At 41.8% G+C, this 25,373-nt stretch overlaps 1 protein-coding gene across 4 annotated transcripts in view; it reads right to left on the bottom strand.

The window, feature by feature from the left end:
• Positions 1 to 1,435: 1,435 nt before the first annotated feature.
• SLC26A11 (solute carrier family 26 member 11) overlaps positions 1,436 to 25,373 on the bottom strand; it is an 83,725-nt gene continuing 59,787 nt past the window's right edge. For 2 of the 4 annotated variants that reach the window (XM_069953931.1, XM_069953930.1), the window contains exons 15-18: positions 23,382 to 23,515; positions 23,225 to 23,294; positions 6,684 to 6,751; positions 1,436 to 1,676 (exon numbers count right to left, since the gene is read on the bottom strand). In XM_069953931.1, the coding sequence (XP_069810032.1) occupies positions 6,684 to 6,751; positions 23,225 to 23,294; positions 23,382 to 23,515 (272 nt within the window). In that variant the 3' untranslated portion in view covers positions 1,436 to 1,676. The remainder of the gene's footprint in view (positions 1,677 to 6,683; positions 6,752 to 23,224; positions 23,295 to 23,381; positions 23,516 to 25,373) is intronic. The other 2 variants (XM_069953932.1, XM_069953933.1) reach the window with 2 other exon arrangements.

Raw genomic sequence — 25,373 nt, 5'->3', positions numbered from 1 at the left:
TTATGTTAAAACTAAGGATACCATGTTTCAAGGGTTACATCCCTCTTCATCATGTTAAAGAGAACCAATCACCTGATATTAACTGTCCCTATAATAAAAGATTCTCTCTCCCTAAGTCTATTCCTGAAGATTCAGACTGCCTGTGCAGTCTGTATCTTATGTTTTTATCTAATCCTGTATAGCGGAGAAGTAAGGCTGGGGGCGGCCATCTTGATGACGTCAGTGGTGCGTTATCGTAATCAAGATGGCGCCCGGCTTTACTGCACCGCTACAGAGGACTGGGTAAAGTATAAGATACAGACTGCACAGGCAGTCTGTATCTTCATGAAGTTTATTTCTGAAGATACAGACTGCCTTTTGCAGTCTGTATCTTATACTTTACCCACTCCTCTGTAGCGGTGCAGGAAAGCCGGGCGCCATCTTGATTACGTCCCTTGCGTTCCAGCGCTGGAACGCACCACTGTGACGTCATCAAGATGGCCGCGGCCCCTGCCTTACTGCTTCCGGCCTTACTGCTCCGGTATACATGATTAGGTAAAAGCATAAGATACAGACTGCACAGGCAGTCTGTATCTTCAGGGACAGACTAATAGGCCCAGTTAGGATAGACATACACAGCGATCTCGCGCTGTATAGCGCGGGATCACTGTGTATTTACAGAGCGGCGGCAAAGGCTCATGGGAGCCCTTCCCGCCGCTCGGCATGCCGGGAGCTTCCTGTCGCGCGCCGGCTCTTTTGAAAAGAGCCGGCGCGAGACAGGAAAAGAAAATGTGTATATTGCAAAAACGCGGCCATAAAAGTAATTATTCCTAATTACAAATATTAATAAATATGACCCCCGGACGAAGGCAACGAAACGCGCGTCGGGGTGGTGGCGTCCTGGAGGATATACACTGTATACTATTATAAAAGGTATCTAACTGTCTGGATCCCTTGATTTGATGGGGAAATAATATGTGATGAAGGGTGGATCAGAAACTTATGAAATTATCTGTGGGCTGAGTCCATAAATTGAATGCACTTGCACTTTATTATTTATTACATTTACTATAGTGTCCTAATATGTGAATACATCCCCCTGTTCTGTGACATTTGTTGTCGGTCAGAGATTCCAGCATATATGATTTGGTTACTTTAGAAACATCTCCAGGATAGTCACTGTTCTCTTTTTTAATGTTTGGTCTGTCTCTCTCTTTTATGGTAGTGGTTTTTATGTATATTCAATAAAGATATGTATGATATTTGCTACGAAATTTCAGCATTTGTTCTCTTTTTTTTTTTTTTTGAAATATTAATAAAATAAGAATTTTAATCTAATTATTGAAAAAAAAATTAATTTTCGCCCATGATTGGTTCTCTTTAAGGCCATGTTGCTCTTACTGCTGTCACTCATCATAAAATGTATAAATAAATAAAAAAAAAATACAAATCTTGATGAAGTTAATATAACTTTATTAAAGCAATGTATTAAAAAATTTAAAAATGTCAACTTTGTTAACTTTTAATCTTGCCATAACCCTTTAAGATCCTAAACATTTTGTGAAACATAAAAAAACAACTTTATTCTACAGTAAGAAAGTTAAAAACTATTTTCTTTGCTACACATTTTTAATCTCTTGATATCATCAAGGCTGTATGTCCTTTTCTGGAGATTCATTCCTCTAGGTATGTGTGTCCTAGAAATCAAGCCAAGTAGAAAAGTTACTGATGTATATTCCAGACATTTCACTGTAGTCAGAGCATTTTATTTTTCTTGTAACAGTTCAGCCTTTTAAGTTTATTTAAAAAGGTCAAAGCACCCAGACAACACCAATGAAGGCTTTTCATAAGTCTCTATGACATGTCAACTGTTTTCTGAAATTACATTAAAGGTCCTTTTACACAGATTTATCTGACAGATTGAAGCCAAAGCCAGGTATGGATTTAAAAAGGGGAGAAATCTCCCCTTTTTTTATTACCTGTTCTCTGTTTATAGTCTGTTCCTGCCTTTGGCTTCAATAATCTGTCAGAAAAATCTCTGTGTATAAAACTGTATAAAAGTAGTATTCCTATTGGCTTTGGAATCTCATTTCGATAATCAGCCGAATCGGCCCTATCCGGCCGATTATCGTTCCGTGTAATAAAGACAACGATCAGCTGATGATCACGGTCATCGGCTGATCGTTGATATAGGTTCTGACGTATAATCGTCAGCTTCAGAGCGGCCTGTGTCAGCTGGAAGGCCCCTCAGCCAATCACAGGTCGGGACCACCGCGGCCAGTGATTGGCTGAGAGGCCTGTCAACTGAGACAGTCCGCTCTGAAGCCTTGCCACCTAGACAGGTAACGTATATAGTTTAAACAAGGGCTGCAAGGACATCGGTAACAATGTCCCTACAGCCCTTGTTAAACGATTATCGGGCCGTGTAATAGGCCCAGTAAACAAGTTTATAGGTATTACAGGTATTATCAGGCCCCCAGGCCCGTGTAATACCACCCTTAAGGTATGTCCACACTACAAAATCCCGGCAAATCACCCGCCAGGATTATGTGGTGTGGACATACGCTGGGGGGTTTGTAAAAGCAAATTTCGCTATGGATACAGTATTTTATTTCTGGCAGAAGATCAGCTTGAGGCTCACTGACGCACAGATTTTCTACCATGCAACTGTACAAATGCTACCTAAGAACTAGCTTAACTGAATTTAAACCTGCAAAATCTTTGCTTAATCCATCTTCAAAACAAACTTTTAAAAGGTGTCCTAAATAATAAAAAAATAAACCATCAGTAACTCAACTTTCCTATCCTCCTGTGATCCTCTGTTCCGATTCTGACTGGCACCCCAGAGTCTTTGGCACATGGTTGTATCCATGTTTACCAGGTATCCTTAGGGTTGCATCCAAGTTCTTCAGCCAACAGGATTCAAATGCTGACCAATCGGACACTAGCATGCTCAAGTTGTGCTCATCTCCAGCCCTGGTGCAAAAGTGCAGTTCGAGCTATGCCCTTTCCCAACACATTATCACTTTTTGGCAGCAGCTAATCGTTAAAGTGTTTTTCAAAGGAATCCTTTTAACCCCTTAAGGACCCATGTCATACAGGTACATCATGGAATCCTGTCACTTAAGGACCCATGCCGTACCTGTACATCATGGGGTCCGGCGGCGATTTGAAGTGAGCTCACTTCAAAGCATGTGGGGACCAGCTACTATATGCAGCCAGATCCTCACTGTAAATGACGGGCAGCCGCCATTAACTCCTGCAGTGTGACTGCAGGGGTTTAGATCGTTCTAACTGCCAGAGGTCTCTTACCTTCCTCGCGGCAGTCAGATCGGCGATCGATGCATAGAGTCTGCACAGGCAGGCTCTATGCAATGATCACAGATAACACTGATCAATGCTATGCTATTGCATAGCAATGATTAGTGTATGTCATGTAATGTAAAAATGGGGGACTTAAGTGTACAAAAAAAAAATTAAAAACTGTTAAAAAAAATATGACATAGCCCCTTCTCTACTAAAAGTTTAAATCACCCCCCTTTCCCAAAAATAAACATATTATATACCGTAGCGTTCATAATTGTCCAATCTAATAAGATAAATCAATATTGTTCCCGCATGGTGAACGCCGTAGACAAAAAGCGGTAAAAAAAAAAAAAAAAAAAAAACAGGATTGATTATTTTTATTACATTTTATAAAAAAATTTATCAATTATGCCTCATGTACACAAATATGGAATTACTAAAAACTAGAGATCATAGCGCAAAAAATGATAACCCATATAGTCCTGTACATGAAAAAATAGAAACGCTATAAGAGATAAAAAAAAAGGGCCATTGTAATCACACCTATTTGCAAAAAAAAGTTTTACTGTTAATTACGTAAATAGGGACCCCCCCCCCCACACACACACACAATTTGCAGAATTGTATTTTTTTTTTCCTAATTTTACCCCATAAATAATATTTTGGGGGTTCCATCATACATGGTATGTTAGATCAAAAGGAAACTTTACAAAGTACACCTGTTCCTAAAAAAAAGAAAAAAAAAACACAAGCCCTTACATGGCCCAGTAGCTGGAAAAATAACAAGGGACAAGGGGGAAAAACAGATAAGCTAAATATAAAATTGTCCCGATCCTTAAGGCCATTTTGGGCTCTGTCCTTAAAGGGTTAATGTGCTTGGGCAGGTGATAAACATAAACCAGCTGAACCTGTCTTCATCATGCCACTACTGCAGTCACAGCACTTCTGGGATCTGGGTCAGCACACTCAATCACTCTCAGAGACTTCCACAGCCTCACTGCTCTTACAAGTAGAATCCCTTTCTGCGCGGGTGTACAAACATTTTTTCCTTAGGCGTAGATTATGTTACAGATACAGTCCTAGGTATAGGAGCCCTATATACACCGACAGTTATGCGTTTACATAAATTGTAACTTATGCACATGGCAGCTGCCCCTAATAACCAATGTAATTCCAGCTTTCTTTGAAAATGGAAAAAATTGTCATAATGGTTGCTAAGGCTTCAGAATACCTTCCCAACTATCATTAGTGTGTGTGTGTGTGTGTGTGTGTGTGTGTATATAGAGGATGTAGTCAGACACAGACTGCTTTATGAAGTAATATCTGATCTCCAGAGCACTCCACTTATTATTTCTATTGGAGCTACGAACAGCTCTAATTATATGTCACCTAAGTGCTTGAGTGGAGATTCTCCCATTCATTTCTATAGGGTGGTCTTCTCCACCGCCCTCCTCTCCTGTACAACTGGCAATGACAGGGCCTTTGGGCTAACCTTCCCGGGCACCCAATGTATCAGTGTGCCAAATCTGGGGTCAAACAGTTCAGGCATTCGGAAGTATATAGAGGACAGAGGGATAGATATATACACTCACCGGCCACTTTATTAGGTACACCTGTCCAACTGCACGTTACCACTTAATTTATAATCAGCCAATCACATGGCGGCAACTCAGTGCATTTAGGCATGTAGACATGGTCAAGACAATCTCCTGCAGTTCAAACCGAGCATCAGTATGGGGAAGAAAGGTGATTTGAGTGCCTCTGAACGTGGCATGGTTGTTAGTGCCAGAAGGGCTGGTCTGAGTATTTCAGAAACTGCTGATATACTGGGATTTTCATGCACAACCATCTCTAGGGTTTACAGATAATAGTCCGAAAAAGAAAAAACATCCAGTCAGTGACAGTTCTGTGGGCGGAAAGGCCTTGTTGATGCCAGAGGTCAGAGGAGAATGGGCAGACTGGTTCGAGCTGATAGAAAGGCAACAGTGACTCAAATAGCCAACCGTTACAACCAAGGTAGGCAGAAGAGAATCTCTGAACGCACAGTACGTCCAACTTTGAGGCAGATGGGCTACAGCAGCAGAAGACCACACCGGGTGCCACTCCTTTCAGCTAAGAACAGGAAACTGAGGCTACAATTTGCACAAGCTCATCGAAATTGGACAGTAGAAGATTGGAAAAACGTTGCCTGGTCTGATGAGTCTCGATTTCTGCTGCGACATTCGGATGGTAGGGTCAGAATTTGGAGTCAACAACATGAAAGCATGGATCCATCCTGCCTTGTATCAACGGTTCAGGCTGGTGGTGGTGGTGTCATGGTGTGGGGAATATTTTCTTGGCACTCTTTGGGCCCCTTGGTACTAATTGAGCATCGTTGCAACGCCACAGCCTACCTGAGTATTGTTGCTGACCATGTCCATCCCTTTATGACCACAATGTACCCAACATCTGATGGCTACTTTCAGCAGGATAATACGCCATGTCATAAAGCTAGAATCATCTCAGACTGGTTTCTTGAACATGACAAGGAGTTCACTGTACTCAAATGGCCTCAACAGTCACCAGATCTCAATCCAATAGAGCATCTTTGGGATGTGGTGGAACGGGAGATTCGCATCATGGATGTGCAGCCAACAAATCTGCGGCAACTGTGTGATGCCATCATGTCAATATGGACCAAAATCTCTGAGGAATGCTTCCAGCACCTTGTTGAATCTATGCCACGAAGAATTGAGGCAGTTCTGAAGGCAAAAGGGGGTCCAACCCGTTACTAGCATGGTGTACCTAATAAAGTGTCCGGTGTGTAATATTATATATATATATATATTATACACATATACATACACACACATACATACATACATATACACACACACACACACACACAGTGGTTATAAAGGGGTCACCCCTCAGACATCGTTCTTCTAAACTAAAGTTACACATTCCTTTTTTTGCGGACCATATTATGTCTGTGATTTTTAATCTGCGATCCACAAAAATGCATCTATATTTTTTGCAGATCTGTAAAAGTGGAAAGTACTGGAGAGTATCTATAATTACAGATTTATATTTTGGGGATGTAACGTCCACAAATTTAGACAATCCCATAGACTTCTATAGTTGTGTCCAAGCCTCAATTACGGTCCACACTAGGGCATGTCAAAAAAAAGTTTGCTATGGGTCCCAGCCATTTCTGGTTATACCCCTTGCTCCAAATAGTTTATTGCCTGCCTCCCAACACTATGCCACTGTTCTGCCCACCTGCAAGATGATGAATTTGTCCCCTGCCTGCCCATTGTAAACAGTGTCTCTTCTTCTGAAGAAACAAGTGAATTTAGATTCAGACTCAGTAGTATGTACTCTATATTGCTCATGATTAAGGAAACATGTATTCTCACCTAGGATAAAACTTTTGTGACATTGTTGAGTAAGGGCTGAACACATCCATCTTCATGCAGATCCTCTGCTTTGGACATAAAACACGCTAACATGAATCATATGTTAAACATTTTAGTTCACATAAAGAGATTAAAAAGATGCAACTATGAATTATTGACACATGCACAAGAAATACCAAATACTGAAGCCAACTATTGACCCAATGATTTAGGCAAATGTCCTTTTTTCTGCCAAGGGCAATTTATAACATAATTCACAGGCCTAGTAGCATAGCACACTTTCCTGAAATGAAGCACGCTGGCTATTAAAAGTATACTGACTATTACCCCTGTTCTTTGGGTCAGCATGATCACAGAAATATACAATTTATATAGTTTTAATGTGCAATTTTTGTTTTTAAGTAAAGTAGTTAAAACACCTCTATATTCTCAACTGAGACTTCTACAGTATTAAACTACCAGAATAAGACTGAAGTCTGATCCCAGCAGCTGCCAGCGAGTAGCACCCATCACTTCTGTAAAACTTAAGACTGTCCACAAGCTGCCAACATTAATTCTTAATGTACCTTTTAGAGAACCTTAGATGGATTGCAGCCTCCCAACATGCTGCATTAAATGTATGCATGGTGGCACTTGTAATCCATGATAAGCTATGTAAAAAGTACTGTTTTGTACAAGGTCTCATTGACTGCTGAGCAAAGAAGGCCTAGCTGGTAGCAAAGAAAAACTCAACTGGACTCCCCAATTTCAGGACCTACAGACGTTGTACAGCACACCAAGGAGCCGCCATTACAGTATCCTCCATTGCCCTATGCCATATAAAGTAAAAGCAAAAGACATCAATCAGCTTTCCAGGTGCTACCTAAATGTTTTTTTTTCTATTCATTTTACCATTTTCAGCTATAAGGGTATGTTCACACTAAGTAAATTAGGCGTAATTCCACCTGTCTCAGTGTGCCATAGCCTGTCTATGGGAGAGCTTGCACGCCTCCGCTGCCACCGCTCTCCGCTCAGAGAAGTGACATGTCATTTCTTTGAGTGGAGAGTGGAAGCGCGCAAGCTCTCCCACAGACAGGCTATGTCCCACTGAGGCAGGCGGGATTCCATCTGATTTAGACAAGGGAGAGAGAAAAAAGCCAGGCCGCAGCGCCTCGTGTGATACCGTACAAACAAGTCAGTTAAAAATGCAAGGTGCTGATGGGGTGCTCACCTTCAAGCCCCTTGGGCTTTATGCATATCACCCAAATGGGTACCAGGTCTTCAGAAGATGCCAGGATATGGTGCTTCGGTGGAGAGTGCAGGGCTGCAGGCCAACTAGGATAGCCCAAACGGGATGCTCCCAAGTGGGGGCCCGTGGGAATAAGACTAGTCTAGGTACAAAAATGGTGCGTGGCTAATCCATAAATGTTAGCGCTGCCAAAAAGACTCCAAATAGAGGCTGAATAAAGTAAAAATATTTACTAAAAGTGCACAATATTTACGCGTTTCGAGGAACAGAGGTCCTCTTCATCAGAATAGCAGTGCACTGCTATTCTGATGAAGAGGACCTCTGTTCCTCGAAACGCGTAAATATTGTGCACTTTTAGTAAATATTTTTACTTTATTCAGCCTCTATTTGGAGTCTTTTGGGCAGCGCTAACATTTATGGATTAGCCACGCACCATTTTTGTACCTAGACTAGTCCATCTGATTTACTCAGTGTGAACATACCCTAGTACAGCAATATTGTCTGTATATTTTGTAAATATGCAGGAAAAAGAAGGAAGAAAAACAAAAAAAAAAAACTGTTGTAATCACTTTAAACAATAGATAACACTACTTCCGCACTTGCAGGAAAGAGATTTCAACCTAAATTAGCATCCGAAAATTGTATAGTGAGAGGGAGATACTACATAAAAGGAGAGTGTCATGTCATTAGAGGGAACTGGGCCTGACACCTATCTTAACAACCAGTTCCAAATTCTATTATAATTTACTCTCCTTATTTCTATGTATATACACCCAGGCAAAGCAGGGCCAGAACAAAAGACAGTACTAGGTCGGGATAACCACATGTAGGCTGGATTCACACACAGTATATTTCAGGCAGTATTTGGTCCTCATGTCAGCTCCTCATAGCAACCAAAACCAGGAGTGGATTGAAAGCACAGAAAGGCTCTGTTCACATAATGTTGTAATTGAGTGGATGGCCGCCATATAATGGCAAATATTTGCTGTTATCTTAAAACAACGGCTGTTGTATTGAAATAATGGCAATTATTTACTGTAATATGGCGGCCATCCACTCAATTTCAACATTGTGAGAACAGAGCCTTTCTGTGTTTTTAATCCGCTCCTGGTTTTGGTTGCTATGAGGACCTGACATGAGGACCAAATACTGCCTGAAATATACTGTGTGTGAATCCAGCCTTATAAGGCTGGGTTCACACACTGTACACTTCAGGCAGTATTTGGTCCTCAAGTCAGGTCCTCATAGCAACCAAAACCAGGAGTGGATTGAAAACACACAAAGGCTCTGTTCACACAATGTTGAAATTGAGTGGATGGCCGTCATATAACGGTAAATAACTGCCATCATTTCAATATAACAGCCGTTGTTTTAAAATAACAGCAAAAATTTGCCATTAAATGACGGCCATCCACTCAATTACAACATTATGTGAACATAGCCTTTCTGTGTTTTCAATCCACTCCTGGTTTTGGTTGCTATACAGCCTCACAAATACAGCCTCAAATATACATAGTGTGAACCCAGTTAAAGTGTAACAGTAATTAAATTTATTTTTAGCACAAGCGATTTTAAGAAATTTGATTAAGCTAAAGAGTTTCCTTCTGTACTCAAAAAGCTGTTTTTGTTACTCCCCCCTCCTGAGGGCTGAGGGGAATGAGTAAGCAAGAAAAGCAGAGAAGCAGCTTGTGCTGCCTGGAGACTGGGCATATAAAACGCTGGATTCAATAGTCAGACTGCTCAGTGCAGGTCTGGAACTTGGTGAGAAAAGGGAAGAATGCAGGATGTTATGCTTTGCAAGGCTGCCTTTTCTCCTCTCCATGCTCACTCATCCCCCCTCAGCCCTCTCTGTACAGGACTGTGGCTATGAGTGAGCACTGGCTAATTAATAATTTAGATGCTGCTGTCAAAACGGACAACAGCATTTAAAAGGCACCACCTGGGGTTGTGTCGCAGTATAAACGCCCCCCCACACACACACACAATGCAATCATGGAGGGGCGATACCTGCTTCCTGCCGGGCCGGGACTCAGCGCCGCAACAACGCTGATCCTAGTCCAGCACTTTATTACTATGGGCTCCAGCAGCCCGCAGTCATCATGCACTGATCTCAGAGATCAGTGCAGTACTGCAGTACAGTGCAGATCAGTGCAGTACTGCATTGATCTCTATGGGAGATCAGTTCAAGTTACTGTAGGGACAAAAAAAAGTTTAATAAACAAAAAATCCCACCACATAACACCACAAAGTTTAAATCACCTTTTTCTCACTTTGCAAATAAAAATAAACATGTTTGCTATCGCCGCACCAGTAATCGCCCAAACTATTAAATTATTGCATTCTTGACCTAGCACAGTAAACTGTGTAAGCAGAAAAAACCCTGCCAAAGTGCAAACATCAAATCCAGAAAAATTGTAATAAAAAGTAATCAAAAAAATTGCATATAAGCAAACAAGATTCAGATAGAAAGTACAGATCATAGTGCAAAAAATTACACCTCAAATAGCCCCATAGACCACAAAATAAAAGCGTTATAAGGATAGTAATAGAGCAATTATAAACATATTTCTTTTTTTAAATTGGGAAAATATTTTTTTCCCGTTTTGCAGCAAATTTTATTGAAAAATTAAATCTGTCATTGCAAAGTACAATAAGTGCTTACATGGGTCTGTAGGTGAAAAAATGCAAACACTATGGCCTTTTAAACACGAGTAGAACAAAACACAAGTGCAAAAACTAAAAGCAGCTGAGGAAGGAAGGGGTTAAGGTTCCTCATGTAAGAGGTTTTGTCGCCTCAGTGATGTCATCAGGAAGTATGAGCCATACTTCGGGATGACACTGCTAATGCAACAAAACATACAGAAGGGGCTAAAAGATTTTAAATACAATTCTCTTTGGTGTCTATCATATTGCACACTGACCTTTTTGGAATGCAACAGTGCTAGGTTTATTTTAAAGTGTCACTGTCGTTTTGTTGTTTTAAGAAACTTTGTAACTGGATTTATTAGGCAAATATGCCAATATCTGCATTCAAAAAGACTTTCCCCAGGTCCCCCCCTTCCTTCCTCTCTCTCATCCACAGCTTATTATCAGGAAATCTCGACTCTTTTACACAGTCGGGCCCTGTCTGTTCTATGAAGAGGGGGGGGGGAGGAGGGAGATTAGTCTGCTTGTTCATTATAAAAATGCATTTGTCAGCTAATAAACCCAATTACAAAGTTTTTTAAAATCGCCTTGATTTCTGCAAAAAAAAAATTTTTAAACAACAGTGACATTTTAAAGTTTTTTTTTCTTCCCCTTGGCAAAGTGCCCAAGGGACTGGTGATAGTACACATATAGACTAAGCATATAATGAAGCTCATACACTAACTCAGTCTATTAGACATATATTACACTAAGCGCTCGTTTGGGGCCTTATAACTCCTAGTTGCTATACACCTTCAATAACTGACAACTGAATGATGACTTAGGGCCTTATTACACCAACAGATTATCGGACAGATTTTTTGGGGCCAAATCCAGGAATGGACTATAAACAGAGAACAGGTCATAAAGGAAAGAAAGAGATTTCTCCTTTTTTCAAATCCATTCCTGGCTTTGGCTTAAAAAAAATCTTTCAGATAATCTGTTGGTGTAATAGGGCCCTTACCTGTCAGTTAACTCTTCTATGCCACCCTGGTTGCTCCCATACACAGGAATGCTCGACACTGCTGAGCGATCCTGTCTTCTGTGTGCAGAGGGCTAAGCCGCAGCCTGGACAAGCTCTTCAATTTGATGCCATTACCTGCATTCAAAAAGCCTTTCCCCAGGCCCCCCCCCCCCACCCTCCTCTCTCTCATTCACTGCTCATTATTAGGAAATCTCGACTCTTTTACACAGTCTGGCCCTGTGTAACCTATGGAGAGGGGAGGGGGGAGGAGGGAGATTAGTCTCCAGCAGAGAGCAGAGAAGGATTTCACAGCGGGAGCTGCATGAAAGAGGTATTCAAAGGTCAGAAAGGTCAATGCTGACTGTCAGAGGAGATAGCCGGTGATGTAGCTGTAAATAAACTCTTTGTTGTCCTGTTTTGGTGCCTCATCTCTCTCCAACCCTCCTTTCTACATAGAGAACAAATAAGAAAGGAGAAGAGCTTCAAACTGCTTTTTCATGATAAAAATGCATTTTTCGGCTAATAAACCCAGTTACAAAGTTTCTTAATTGCCTGTACTATTGATTTCTGCAAAAAAAAAAAATTAAAAAAAAAATTAAACAACAGAGACAGTTTTAATAAATGTGGGCCAGTGTGCTTAAAGTGTCAAAGTGCAAACTTAGACCACACCATCTCTAAATATGCTAGAGTTATCAGGCTGTTTGATAAATCTGTTGCACTTAAAGACTGTCTAGTTTTTTGGTGCTAAGCTTACACCAGCGATTACTTGGCTTGAAGTTCATTAGAAGGTTTTGCCAGATTCAAGTGCATTTTTGGTGCAAAGTAGGCCATGTCGAATTATGCATAAACCATGCCTCTTTTTGTACCAGGCGGAAAAGTGTCTAAAAGTCTAAAATGCATAATAAGGCTATGTTCGCACTAACAATGGCAATCATTTAATGCTAAATCATGGCAGCTGCTGTAAAACAGCCATCATTAAAAATTATGAACATTAATAACGTTCATGGTTTTGCAAAAATTGCCGTTGTTTGTACATTGTGTGAATGAACAAACAAATGTGGAGAAAAGTCCCATGCACTACTTTTTTTTACCAAAATTCTGGTGAAGACATATTAGTGAATCTGGGCCATTATGTTTATAGGCAAATCGTGCAAGCACAATATATGCAAAATGCTTGCACAGTTGAATTTGTACTATACTTTTGGAGGTTTCTCATAAGAACCTGGGTATGAGCAAGATATCGCCTATTTATCATGTGCAATTTTTTATTGTTCTTGCGCACTTTTTACATGCGCAAACACTCACATACCTTGCTCCAATTTCATCATTAGGCACACAGGCACATTTTTTGTGTGCTTGCACAATTTTTGAGGGGGCAGTTTCTTTGGCTTAAAGAACTGGCTAGAAAACACACACACACATACTCCATCTGCGAGCTCTGAGAACGGGACACCAATTAGCCTCCCTAAATATTTTATGTAGCCAGAAGCTGTAACTCAATGGTCGGTGACAGGAAGAAAAATACTCCAGGTATCGGACAAACCGGCTCGAGACCTGCACGCGGCAGTTTGGACTGCTTCTTTGCTGTCCCAGACTGTGGACTTGCAGCGGCGGCCACTTCCACCCACAACCCCAGCTCCCGCGTGATCAGAGTGTCCCTGGCTGCTGCCGCACGATCCAGTTCCACAGCATGGCGCTCACCAGCTATCCCTGAAGACAAGTTGAATGATGATGATGCTGAAAATAGCAGTAGTCAGAATAACATACGCATACGGGGGTTACCAGAGGCAACTAAAGCTGCAGACCGTATACCAACCTTACAAGATCTATTTGCTTCTATGCTCAAAAAATACCCCTAGCGGCGAATTTGAAAAAGACTGTGCTTATCGCACCCTAGGCCTGGTCCCTGCTGATATTACCTGACCTTGGGATGTTATTTGCCTCTTACATCATTATAAATTTAAAAAAAATAAATAAAAAAGCATTATGCGAGAGGTCAGAAACATTGACTTTGTACTTTGTTAAAGGGAACCTTCTGCAGAAGCATATAGCATTAGGGCCATTCCATTGTTATGGGTGTTACATTCGTACAGCTTAAAATGTATAAATAAATTAGAAGGACATATATTTATATATATACATTTGTTTTTATGGTATATACAGATGCGTCAATGTATATTTTTAACTTATGTGGTTAAATTGCAGTTTTTTTTAATTAGCTGTAATAAAAAATGTTTAACTAGATGTTACGGGTGTTACGAAAAAAACACCTAGCATCCTGACAGGAGTAAGAAAAGCTCCAAACTCTGCTAACTGGATAATAATTATGTTTAATTTTTTTTTACTGGTTGAAGTTAAGATCCCATACTATATTATTAGATATTTTTATTTAATAATTAAAATTTTCTTTACAAAAAACATAATTGGACTGTTACGGGTGTTACATAGTACAAATGTTTTCAGTCTCCTGTGATTTCTAAAAGTAATACTCTTAATTTTAGACACATTTAAGCCACTGATAGCCCTTTTATATGATTTTAAATATTTAGGGGTGGGGACATTTTTTAACACATTTACTTAGAAAAAATGTCTTTTTATTTACATTTGTATCTTAGATGTTTATTATAAGTTGAAATTGTTGCTGTTAAGGTTATACAAATCCCATATCCCAGAAGGATAAAAAATGTCATATTAGGATCTCTAAATTCTATTGGGCACTTATGACGCTTAATAACGAGGATAAACCTTCTTACTGTAGAAAATGAGAATTAGAATTACATCACTCTTATACTGTCACTGAATGGGGAGAGACATGTGTATGGACTAAACATATATCTAAAAGTATTAAACATTGGGAGATGTCTTAAACATCTCCACAATAGACCTGTCTTACCCTGGGCAGTGTTGGAGAGGTTGTGGCCTAAAAGGTACTTACTGTCGCATGTGGTGGTTCTGTCCAGTTATATACTCCTTTTGGTTAGAAATCTATGACATGATATCAGCCTTAGGGCGGGTTCAGACTACGGAATTATCACGGATAAATTCCGTCCGCCTGTACGCGGTCCTTTCTGCCGGCTCCATAGACACCATTCTATGGGCTGGTTGATTCCGCCGAATTGACGTGTTACGAGTGTGAATGGTAACACCCGTAACAGTAAATGTGTAACACCTTAAACAATTTTAACTCGCATGTCCATAGCCTTACTTTTACAAAAGCATAAACTTTCATATCTTTTTTGTTACGGGTGTTACAAGCTGGGGTTGTTTAGTAGAAGTATAATAATACAGAAAGTAATAAAATTTCCAGTTAGATAAAATATGTAGATGTTGCAGACCAATAAACCGTTGTTATAGAACTACAACAGTCAGCTGGAAATAAGCCAAAAAAAACATATGATTCATTATCACTGGAGTCATGCTCTTCAGACACCCCAAAAACATGTTACATTGTTTTTCTTCAGATATCTGTCATGACCTATATATAAAAATATGTAGATTTAACTTTTAATGAGTGAGGGTAAACTTATAATTAAAAAAAAAGGTGGAAAGGCTCAGTTTGGATGGAATGGCCCATTACTTACCTGTCTATCCCAGTTTTGAAACTACCAAAAATCAATTTAATTGAGGGGGGGTTGTTCTGTGTTTGTCCTTCCTGGTTGAGCAGTTCCCAGAATGCAATGCTTTCCCTCAGCTGATTATCACAGTCCCCTACCCATCACAATCAGTATAATTAGTGCTGCACCTGCTTCTGGCCATTCAGAGATGGTGGATCACTCAGGAGATTGGGGGATTCAGCCAAGCCTCCTGTGAGATCAGGCCCTGCCCCATGTCTGCATCATCAGCCTGTGCTCAGCAAACACAACCAATGTGAGACAGAGGCATGGATAATTTGTCTCCTAAGGGGGATAGCAGAAGGAGCAGGAGACAATGTGAATTGGCACAGGGGCCATTTTTTCTACTTCCTGGATTTCTATCAGCTAAAAGTGTGGCAGAACCGTACAGATATGGTAATACATTGTATAGACACAGAAGTAAAAATAACATCCTTTAACCCCTAGACGACCTAGGACGTACCGGTACGTCCTGGAAGTCTGTCCCCAAACGACCCTGGACGTACCGGTACGTCCTGAGCTATGAGCTAACGGTGTGCACCTCACCGTTAATGACACGCTGCAGCATGACATTAACCCCTTAAACGCCGCGGCGTTAAGTGTAAGTGACAGGGGGAGTCCCCTGTCACTTACCGATCGGGACCCCCGCAGTGTGACTGCGGGGGTCCCGATCGGTAAAACGGACTGCCGGAGGTCTCTCACCTGCCTCCGCGCAGTCCGATCGGCGATCTGCTGCACTAAGCCTGCACAGGCTGGCTCAATGAGCAGAGCGCCGATAACACTGATCAATGCTATGCCTATGGCATAGCAATGATCAGTGAATGAAATAAAACTAATCAATGTACAAGTCCCCCAAAGGGACTTAAAATGTATAAAAAAAAAATTAAAATCACTAACACACTACCCCCAAAACCCCTCCCCCAATAAAAATCTAAATCACCCCCCATTTCCCATTATATAAATAAAACATATAAAAATAAATAAACAAATAAACATATAATATACCGTAACGTGCGTAATTAACCAATCTATTAAAATATAACAAGCATCATTGCGAACGGTAAACGGCGTACACGAAAAGAGGGAAAAAAGTGCACGGATTACCGATTTTATGTTACATTATATATGAAAAAAAAGTAATAAAAAGTGATCAAAACGTCCAATCTTCACAAATATGGTATTAATAAAAACTAGAGAGTATGGCGGAAAAAATGACACCCCACACAGCCCTGTAGGTGAAAAAAATAAAACTGTTATAAGCGTCACAATAGGCCCATTTTATTAATATTTAATTGCCAAAAAAAGGATTTCATTATAAAAAAATATATATAACATTAGAGAATCTGTGTAACCTGCATACGGTTGTGTTCGGAATATATTTGGTATTCCGTCATACATGTTATGGTAAAATGAAAGACGCCATTACAAGTACAACTATTCCTGTAACAAATAAGCCATTACATGGCCTTGTAGATAGAAAACTGAAAGTGCTAGAGCTCTTAGAAGGAGAGGAGGGAAAAACGAAAGCGCAAAGATCAAAATTTGCGCGGTCCACTGGGTCATTTTGGGCCTGGTTCTCAAAGGGTTAATGTCAGGGAATTTAACACCCTGCAGCAACACCCTATTCCGCGCACAGAAAAAAAGTTCAGGTGTTACTCCTACAGGAGATTCACTTCAAAATGGACCATATGCCTTAAAAAAATTACTATAATGTGTGGGTATATAGTACTAACCCAGATGCAAGATCTAAGGGGATGACTATTGCCTTGCATAAATCTCATAGCCACTACTACCCCCATCATCAATCTTTGGTGCGCCTACAAGTCATCAGCATATTTGGAGTGGTGATCATCTACCCTAGCACTCTTAGCACAACATCATCAGGTGAATGAATTCTTCACCACTACTTTTAATACTGATTCACGCTATGATGCGCCTGTCATTTTCCTTCTAGCTCTTTGCATTACATGGACCCCTCCCTGGAAACCTGCTCTGTAAAGACTGCTGTACCACATGCTAAAACAAAGCTTGCTCAGTTGGTATTGAGCCTGCATGGTTTGGTAGATGAGGTAAATGTTTTTATAGCTCAGTTTGCCTGGACTCTAAACCCTGTGACCTCCATATGCAATCATGTATGTGTATACTGGACCCTCTATTGGCAGGCTGGGGGTCTCAATAGTTACAGTAATCACCAATCCCACAAGGCCAGAAGGCCTGGGTAATAAAGTCCCCCCCCCCCACCCTCAGGAAATCTGACCAAAATATTACTTAATTCATAAATTAAAATGAAATATATATAGTGGAGTAGACAGAAGAGAGAAAGTTAAAAGTGTGATCTACAATGCTCTGATATAAACTGTGGATAGTACAGACCGGAAAAACGGTGCAATGTAGAGTCTATCCACAGCAGAGCACAATGTGATCGCTGGTTAAAACCCTAGTAATAGCTTTTCTAGGTTTTGCTGCAACAGTGTCCTCAGGAAGAATAGCTATCAAGCACTTCATGGTAAGTGCCCCCTTATATATGTGATCAGTAGGAAGTATGTCCCAGGGACCGCCCCAAACGAGTAATATCACTATCCATCATGGATCTAACCAAGATCACATGACAATAAGTATATGGATGATAGGGTAATGTGATCAGTGATGTCACAAAATGCCTCTAATATGGCCGGTCACATGATCCATTCAGTTTACGTCCCCTAGTGTTTGCATCTATCTTACCTGATTATAAGGTCTACCAAGATGTCGGTAAAACACTTCCAGTGGACCGGCCATGATAGAGGCAGATTGTGACATCACTGATCACATTACCCTATCCATATTACTTATTTATATACTTATTGTCATGTGATCAAGGTTAGATCCATGATGGGATGGTGACATAAGTCGTTTGGGGCGGTTCCTGGGACATACTTCCTACTGATCGCATACATAAGGAGGCACTTACCCTGAGGTGCTCGATAGCTATTCTTCCTGAGGATGCTGTTGTTGCAGCAAAACATGTACAGTAGAAGGGTTTAAACCAGCAATCTCATTGTGCTCTGCTGTGGATAGACTCTACATTGCACCGTTTTTCTGGTCTATACTATCCACAGTTTATATCAGAGCATTGTAGATTGTGCTTTTAGCTTTCTTTCTTCTATCTACTCCACTATATATTTCATTTAAATATATGAACTAAAAGTTATATTTTAGTCAGTTTCCCTAAGGAGGAGGCTTTATTCCCTGGCCTTGTGGGATTGGTGATTACTCCATTTGCAATGCCTTGTGGTCTGATCATTCACCTGTCTACCTGTCTCTGTCGAAGTTTGGTGCCTAGGGAGTGGATGTGGAGGCTGAATGAGACGCTCCTTAGGATTTGACATGTAGAGCAGCTGTCACCCAAACCATTAGAGGTTTTCTACAAGTTCATGCTGGATATGACAGCTCTCTTATTCCAATGGGAAGCGCTTAAATGTATGTGGTACCCTAAAAGGGCATTAGTAGATGCATTAGTAGATGCGTTGTGGGTGGCGCAGAAACAGAATGCTACTGAGGAGGCCCTGACCTGATAAAGTTACAGTCATTGACTGAACGCGTAGAGTTCAGGGACCCCACTCTACGGTAGTTCCCCTTCATAGGGTGACTCTTGTTATCTGTGTCCTATCGCATTTATTCTACATTATATGCATTTTTTGCACTTTGGGGGGGGGGGGGGGGGTTGAATTATTATAGCACCTTTTAGGACCTTATTCATCTTCACTTTATCACATTTTCCACATGCAGTAGGGCTGGATATATTGCATTATATTGTTATTATTCATAACAGAGTGGGAGTTCGGAGGGGGGGGGCTGGGTATTGTCTTGGTTCCCCTCTATGTGTTGTGTAATTTTTTAAGTGTTTTTAGCTTATATTCTGGTCTGTTTGATTTATATTGTGTCTAATAAACATTTTTTTTTATATGGAGAGTGCAGCCTTTTTTGTAGGTACATGTCTTTTTTTATTCTGTTTCCTATTAAGTGTTTTTCAGTGCACCCAATATATTTATTAGTGCATTTCTGTGCTTTTTTATGGTGCCCACTCCTTTTCTGTTGGTTCATCGCCCGATTTCTCTCAAACAGTCATGTGAAACTCTATGCCAAAATGTTAGCATCCCGCCTAAATGTTCACTTCCCTAAGATCATTAATGCAGACCAAGTGAAATTATTTACTGGCAGAGAGGCAAGGGACAACACTCTCAGGACTCTTAGTCTGATGTCCTGGGTTGACCGTTTGTGATCCCCTTTATGCGTATTATCAACTGATGCTGAAAATGCTTTTGACAGAGTGCATTGGGGGTTCCTGTGGTCGGCCTTGGCACAGTCTTGGGATCTCAGTTTGTAGGAAGAACAATGGCACTGTACTCGTTTCCATTGGCTCAGGTCTGTGCTTACGGCTTAGGGTACTATTACACGGGCGACTACAGCCCGATCATTTTAGGAAACAAGCACCAATCTACTAGATCGGCACTCTGTTACTGGATATTAGACAGCCTGATAATCGGGCAGTAAGAGGCTGTATGGAAATTGTTTGCCATGTCCATGCAGCCCTTGCCCAAACACCTGATCCCTTAACTCTCCCCACTCCTCTCTCCGGGAGAGGTAACAGATCAGGTATTTGAGCAATCGACAGCTGTCGGCCCCACACCACTATTACACTTAGAGATGTGCAATCCGCGTCCAATGATTTTAGGTCCAAACCTAAACCCACGCTCAGCTGATGATCGTTGTCATTGGCTGATCTTTGTCTCTATTACACGGCCGATTATCGCTCTGAGTAATAGGGCCCTATTACCCCAACAGATTTACTGACAGATTTTTTTAAGCCAAAGCCAGGAATGGATTTGAAAAGAGGAGAAATCTCAGTCTTTTCTTTATGACCTGTTCTCTGTTTATAGCCCATTCCTGGCCTTGGCTCAAAAAAATCTGTCAGATAATCTGCTGGTGTAATAGGGCTCTTACTGTCGGAGCCTGTTGAGATTCATAATGGTATGGAACAGGGGTGTCCCTTGTCTTCCAGGCTTTACATCTTGACGAACATTTGGCAGTGGCTCTTCAGCACAATCCCACTATTGGGGGGCTATGGTTAGGCAGGACCATCATAAATTGGCTTTTTATGCAAATGATCTGCTGTTGTATATTTCCTCTCCAATTATCTCCTTGCCTTCAGTGCTCCAGGAGTTCCAAAGATTCGGAGATTTGAGTAAATTAAACTTAACTAAAACTAAGGGTCTTTATAAGTGACGTAGCTACAGCATACGCAGTAGCGACTGGGCCTGCCAGCCAAGAGGACCAGACCGGGGCCCCCCTAGCCACCTCATTGTGTAAGCAGCTTGTTTAGTACAGCTGTTTACATCCATGGATCATTTGTGTAGCCAGTAAATGGAAAAGCAACTTATCCATCTAATCAGTAGCTTCACTGGCAGGTAGTATGGATAGGAGTTGTCAGTGTGTGTTAAGCCCAGCAAAAAGGTTAAAAATAGGAGGTCAAAATGTATTATATAGAGTTGTTTTATATATGGCCAAGGACAGAATGTTATAGCAGCTCCCGGAATACGAGCTCAGGTCCCCGCTTTCCTGCCACCCCCTTTAACAGATATATCCTTCACAAGATTGCGCATGTATTGCCCAGCGTACACATGCAATCACAGCAGGCGCTCAGCTGTCATAGACACCAGAGCACACTTTAGTGTAAGCCAACTAACCCTGTAGATGCTGCGGTCATTAGTGACCACTGTATCTGCAGGGTTAACGGAAAGTAGGCTCCCCCTGTTAGCTATCGGGATCCCCTCCATGCAATCACAGTGTCCGATGGGTTACCTAGCAGCTGGAGGTCTAATCAGACCTCTAGCCTGCAGGGTAATGAAGCCTGTGAGGGTATACTATACTATGTAAGAGATCTGATGATTGCATCTTCAAGTCCCCCAGGGGAACAAAACAAGAGGGTACATGAAGGCTCAAAAAAAAAAAAAAAAAAAAAACACCCTTTCCCAATAAAGTCCTTATTACAGAAGAATTAAAGCACAAACATACATATTATATCTGTGGAATAGGTTGTGAAAACACTTATGTGTTTCAAAATTCTCACTGCACCCCTAAGTAAATTCCATGAGGGCTGTAAGCTATAAAATAGGGTCACCTCTCAAGGATATCCATTGTACTCGTCTCAAGGGTTGTGCATATGTGACACAATGCCTTAAATCCATGCTAGAAAAACCTGCACTAAAAATGGTACTCCTTTCCTTCTAAGCTCTGCTATGTACCCAAATAGCACTGTTTGGTAATTCATAATTTGAAAATTCATAATTTGAAGATAAATTTGGAGTACCGTATTTTTCGCTTTATAGGACACGCCTTTTGATAAGACGCACCCCTGATTTCAGGGGGGAAAAATAGAAAAAAAAATATTTTGCTCATTGTCACAGTTTGGAGATAGCAGCAGTGTGATTGGTGCCAATCCCCCCATATAGGGCCCCACATAGTAGCCAATGCCCCCATATAAAGCCTCACATAGTAGCCAATGCCCCCATAAAGTGCCCCACATAGTAGCCAATGCCCCCATACAGTGCCCCATATAGTAGCCAGTGCCCCACATAGTAGCCAGTGCCCCCATATAGTAGCCAATGCCCCCATACAGTGCCCCCATATAGTAGCCAATGCCCCCATACAGTGCCCCCCATGGTAGCCAATGCCCCCATACAGTGCCCCCCATGGTAGCCAATGCCCCCCATGGTAGCCAATGCCCCCATACAGTTCCGCCATATAGTAGCCAGTGTCCCCATATAGTAGACAGTGCCCCCATATAGTAGCCAATCCCCCCTGCGACCAGAAAAACAACAAACAGGCTACTCACCTGTCCGCCGGCCCCAGCAGCTCCTCTCCCGACACTCCGGTCTCCCGTCATCCTCCGGCACAGGCAGCGGGGGACAGAGAGACTGCCGCTGCAGAACACTTCCGGGACATAGGCAGCTTCTCTGTACCCCACTGCCTGTACCCGGAGGATGACGGGAGACCAGAGTGTCGGGAGAGGAGCTGCTGGGGCCGGCGGAGAGGTGAGTAGGACAGCAATCCCCACCGCCCGCCCAGCCGGCCCCCTCCATCGCCGCTTAGCCGATCAGGAGCCCAGGAGAGTGCTGCTCATTGCACTTTCCTGGGCTTCTGATCGTCTGTCAGCTGAGCGGGGATAGAAGGGGCGGACGGCAATACAGGGGGCGGGCGGGACGGCTTCCATGCGGTGCTCAGCACTGCTTGGGAGCCGTCTTCGCTTTATAAGACGCACTTAGTTTTTCCTCCCACTTTGGGAGGAAAAAAAGTGCGTCTTATAAAGCAAAAAATACGGTAATTTGGAGCTATACATATTTTAAGTAACATTTTTGCAGTATAATGCCTGCAAAATCTAGAAAGAACCCCCACATTAGATCAACTCTGTGTGAATATGCCCATAATGTGCAGTAGCTCTATTTAATGCTGGTGCTTAACAAAATGGCACTGCAATGTAGTACAGAAATAGCCTACTCCCCACTCATTTTACAGAGGCAGAAGTGTGGTCACCAGCATGATGGGCGGGGCCAACTTTACAGCAATCAATTTACACGTTGCTTGCCTTCACCAATTTTCCCATGTTAGCTCCCTCTGCTGGTCAAGAGTGGGAAATATGAGAAATTAATAATTCCATTTTTCATATTTCCTAACAAGTGAATATGCATAAAAAGTATTAAAAAATACATAAAACATATGAAAATACATTTCACCCCTAGATAAAAAGAAAAAAATTAGGTGGCACATTCCCTTTAAATCCTTGTATTCAGTAACCTGTATGCTTTGCACACGACCCATGAAGTGGAAAACCATTGAAGTTAAGGGGTAGCAAATTTTCTGCGTGAAATGCCCAGTGGAATATGTATGTGTGAACCTTGTGAGACCTTGTGGATAATATCAGAACAAAAATCACTACAAAAGGAACAAGAATGCAGAGTAAACAGCTCTAACCAAGTGAGGGAAAATATATACTGGTGAGGTTAGCAAAAGTTACCTGTTGTCAGGCTCTGAGGATGCTGAAAGTCTTTTAAATTCGCTGCCAATAATACCTGAAGAATATTAGGCTATAAAGACATAAGACAATTTGATAAAAATTATTCAATATTCCAGTGAAACCATTATTAATGATATGGTCAATGCACTACAAATACCTGCAGTCCTGAAAATAGCAGAGACCTCCCCTGAGACTGGAATTCACGCTGTATTTCACAAAGACCCATCACAACAGTATAATCCAGTACATTTACATGAGTAAAATCCAGGACTACTGACTGTGGCACGGAATCTGTACAAAAGTAAAAAGATATATAGACAACTATAATTATCTATGTTCAGCTTTGTTTATAAGAGAACTATAACAACCATGATTCTTTTTATTACAATCCTGTTCATTTATAATGGGATTTCAAAGGTTTGTGTTGGGGATTTTGACTGCAACTACCTAACTACCTACGCAAATATTACAGTTTCTATTGACTGTGGCATGTAGGGGGTTAAACAGCAAGCAATTCAACTTGTCAACCAATCCCTGCCTGCTCCCCATTTCCCAGTGCCCTTTGGTCTGCTATCTATTTATAGTACACCTTGCTAAAGTGCATTGTAAAAGCTAAATAATAATAAAAAACATTATATTCCCACATGTCACATGGAAAAAATGTAAAACTAAAATTTATACAAAAAGAACCCCCTATCTCAGAAGCAAAATCAGAAAAATGCCATCACAGCGTTAGCTACTTCTAAAATTACCTGGACCAGATTCCCGGCTCAAATTATATGTAGAACAAATTATGTGTGGAACAACATAATGCTATGTTACCTACCAGCTTTTCAACACACCATAGAGTAAGCTCCTCTACCTCCATCTTTTCTAGAATGCACATTGGTAGTTTATCTACATACGTGGTAAGCTGCCTGACTAGTGTAATTTGTCGTTCATTAACTCATTAACTTGGAAGCAAGAATTCTGACAAAGGTGCTTGCACCGAGATCGAGTGTAGTTATTATTATCATTGGTGGTCACTAACCAACCGGGCTTTAAGCCACAGACTTAAAGGGAACCTGTTACCCCCCCCCCGTGCTGGGGTGACAGGTTCCCGACTCCCCGCTAGAGCCCCCTATACTTACCTGATCGCGCTGGGTCCCGCTTCCTGATCCGGTGACGGAGATTTTTAGCGCCCGAAGCCCAGCGCGCGTTCCTGAGATGAATCCGATGCCCATAGAGAATGAATGGTGAGTCCGACACTCCACTCATTCTCTACGAGCGTTGGACTCATCTCAGGAGCGCGCGCGCCGGGCTTCAGGCGCTGAGATTTCAGTCACCAGACCGGATCAGGAAGCGGGAGGGGGGGGGGGGAAATCACCTAGGGAATAGTGACCACAACATAATAAGTTTTCATTTATACCGTATTTTCCGGCGTATAAGGCAATGGGGTGTATAAGACGACCCCTGATTTTAATCAGATTGTCAGGGATACGCGGTCAGGCAGGGTTAACTGCAGCTAAACTAATGAAAAAAACAGTTAACTCACCCGGGCCCGTTCCCGGCCTCCACGCGTCTTCTCCTCCGCTCCAGTTGCTGGCGCAGCCAGTGTGACGTACACTGACTGTGTCGGGGATGCCTTAAACTCTCCCCACAAGCCGAGCGTCTAATCGGAGACGCTAGGCTGCTCGGGAAAGCTTCGGAAGAATGACAGAGGCTTCGGGTACTTCCGGAGCCTCCGGAAGCCTCTGTCATTCTTCTGAAGCTCTCCTGAGCAGCCGAGAGTCTCCAATTAGACGCTTGGCTGCTGCGGAGAGTTTCGGGCCTCCCTGGCGCAGGCAGTATAAGTCATACTGGCTGTGGCGGCAACTTGAGCGGAGGAGAAGACGCGCGGAGGCCGGGAACCACCCTGGGTGAGTTAACTGTTTGTTTTTTTTAAAATGGTCGCCCCATATGGTGGGGATGCGGGCCATTTTTGAGCCCCCCCACCATATGGGGCGACCATACCCGGCGTATAAGACAACCCCCGACAAGATTTTTCGGGGTTAAAAAGTCGTAAAATACGGTACTTTAGTATACGCCGGAAAATATGGTACTTTAATAAAATGCTTAGTAGAGGGGTTACAAAAACATTAAAACTTCAGGAAGGTCAATTTCCAAAAAC

The sequence above is a fragment of the Dendropsophus ebraccatus genome, chromosome 14 (assembly GCF_027789765.1).
Source record: "Dendropsophus ebraccatus isolate aDenEbr1 chromosome 14, aDenEbr1.pat, whole genome shotgun sequence".
NCBI classification, from domain to species: Eukaryota; Metazoa; Chordata; class Amphibia; order Anura; family Hylidae; genus Dendropsophus; species Dendropsophus ebraccatus.
The sequence above is the reverse complement of the archived record's forward strand: the minus strand, read 5'-3'. Positions and strand labels throughout refer to the sequence as shown.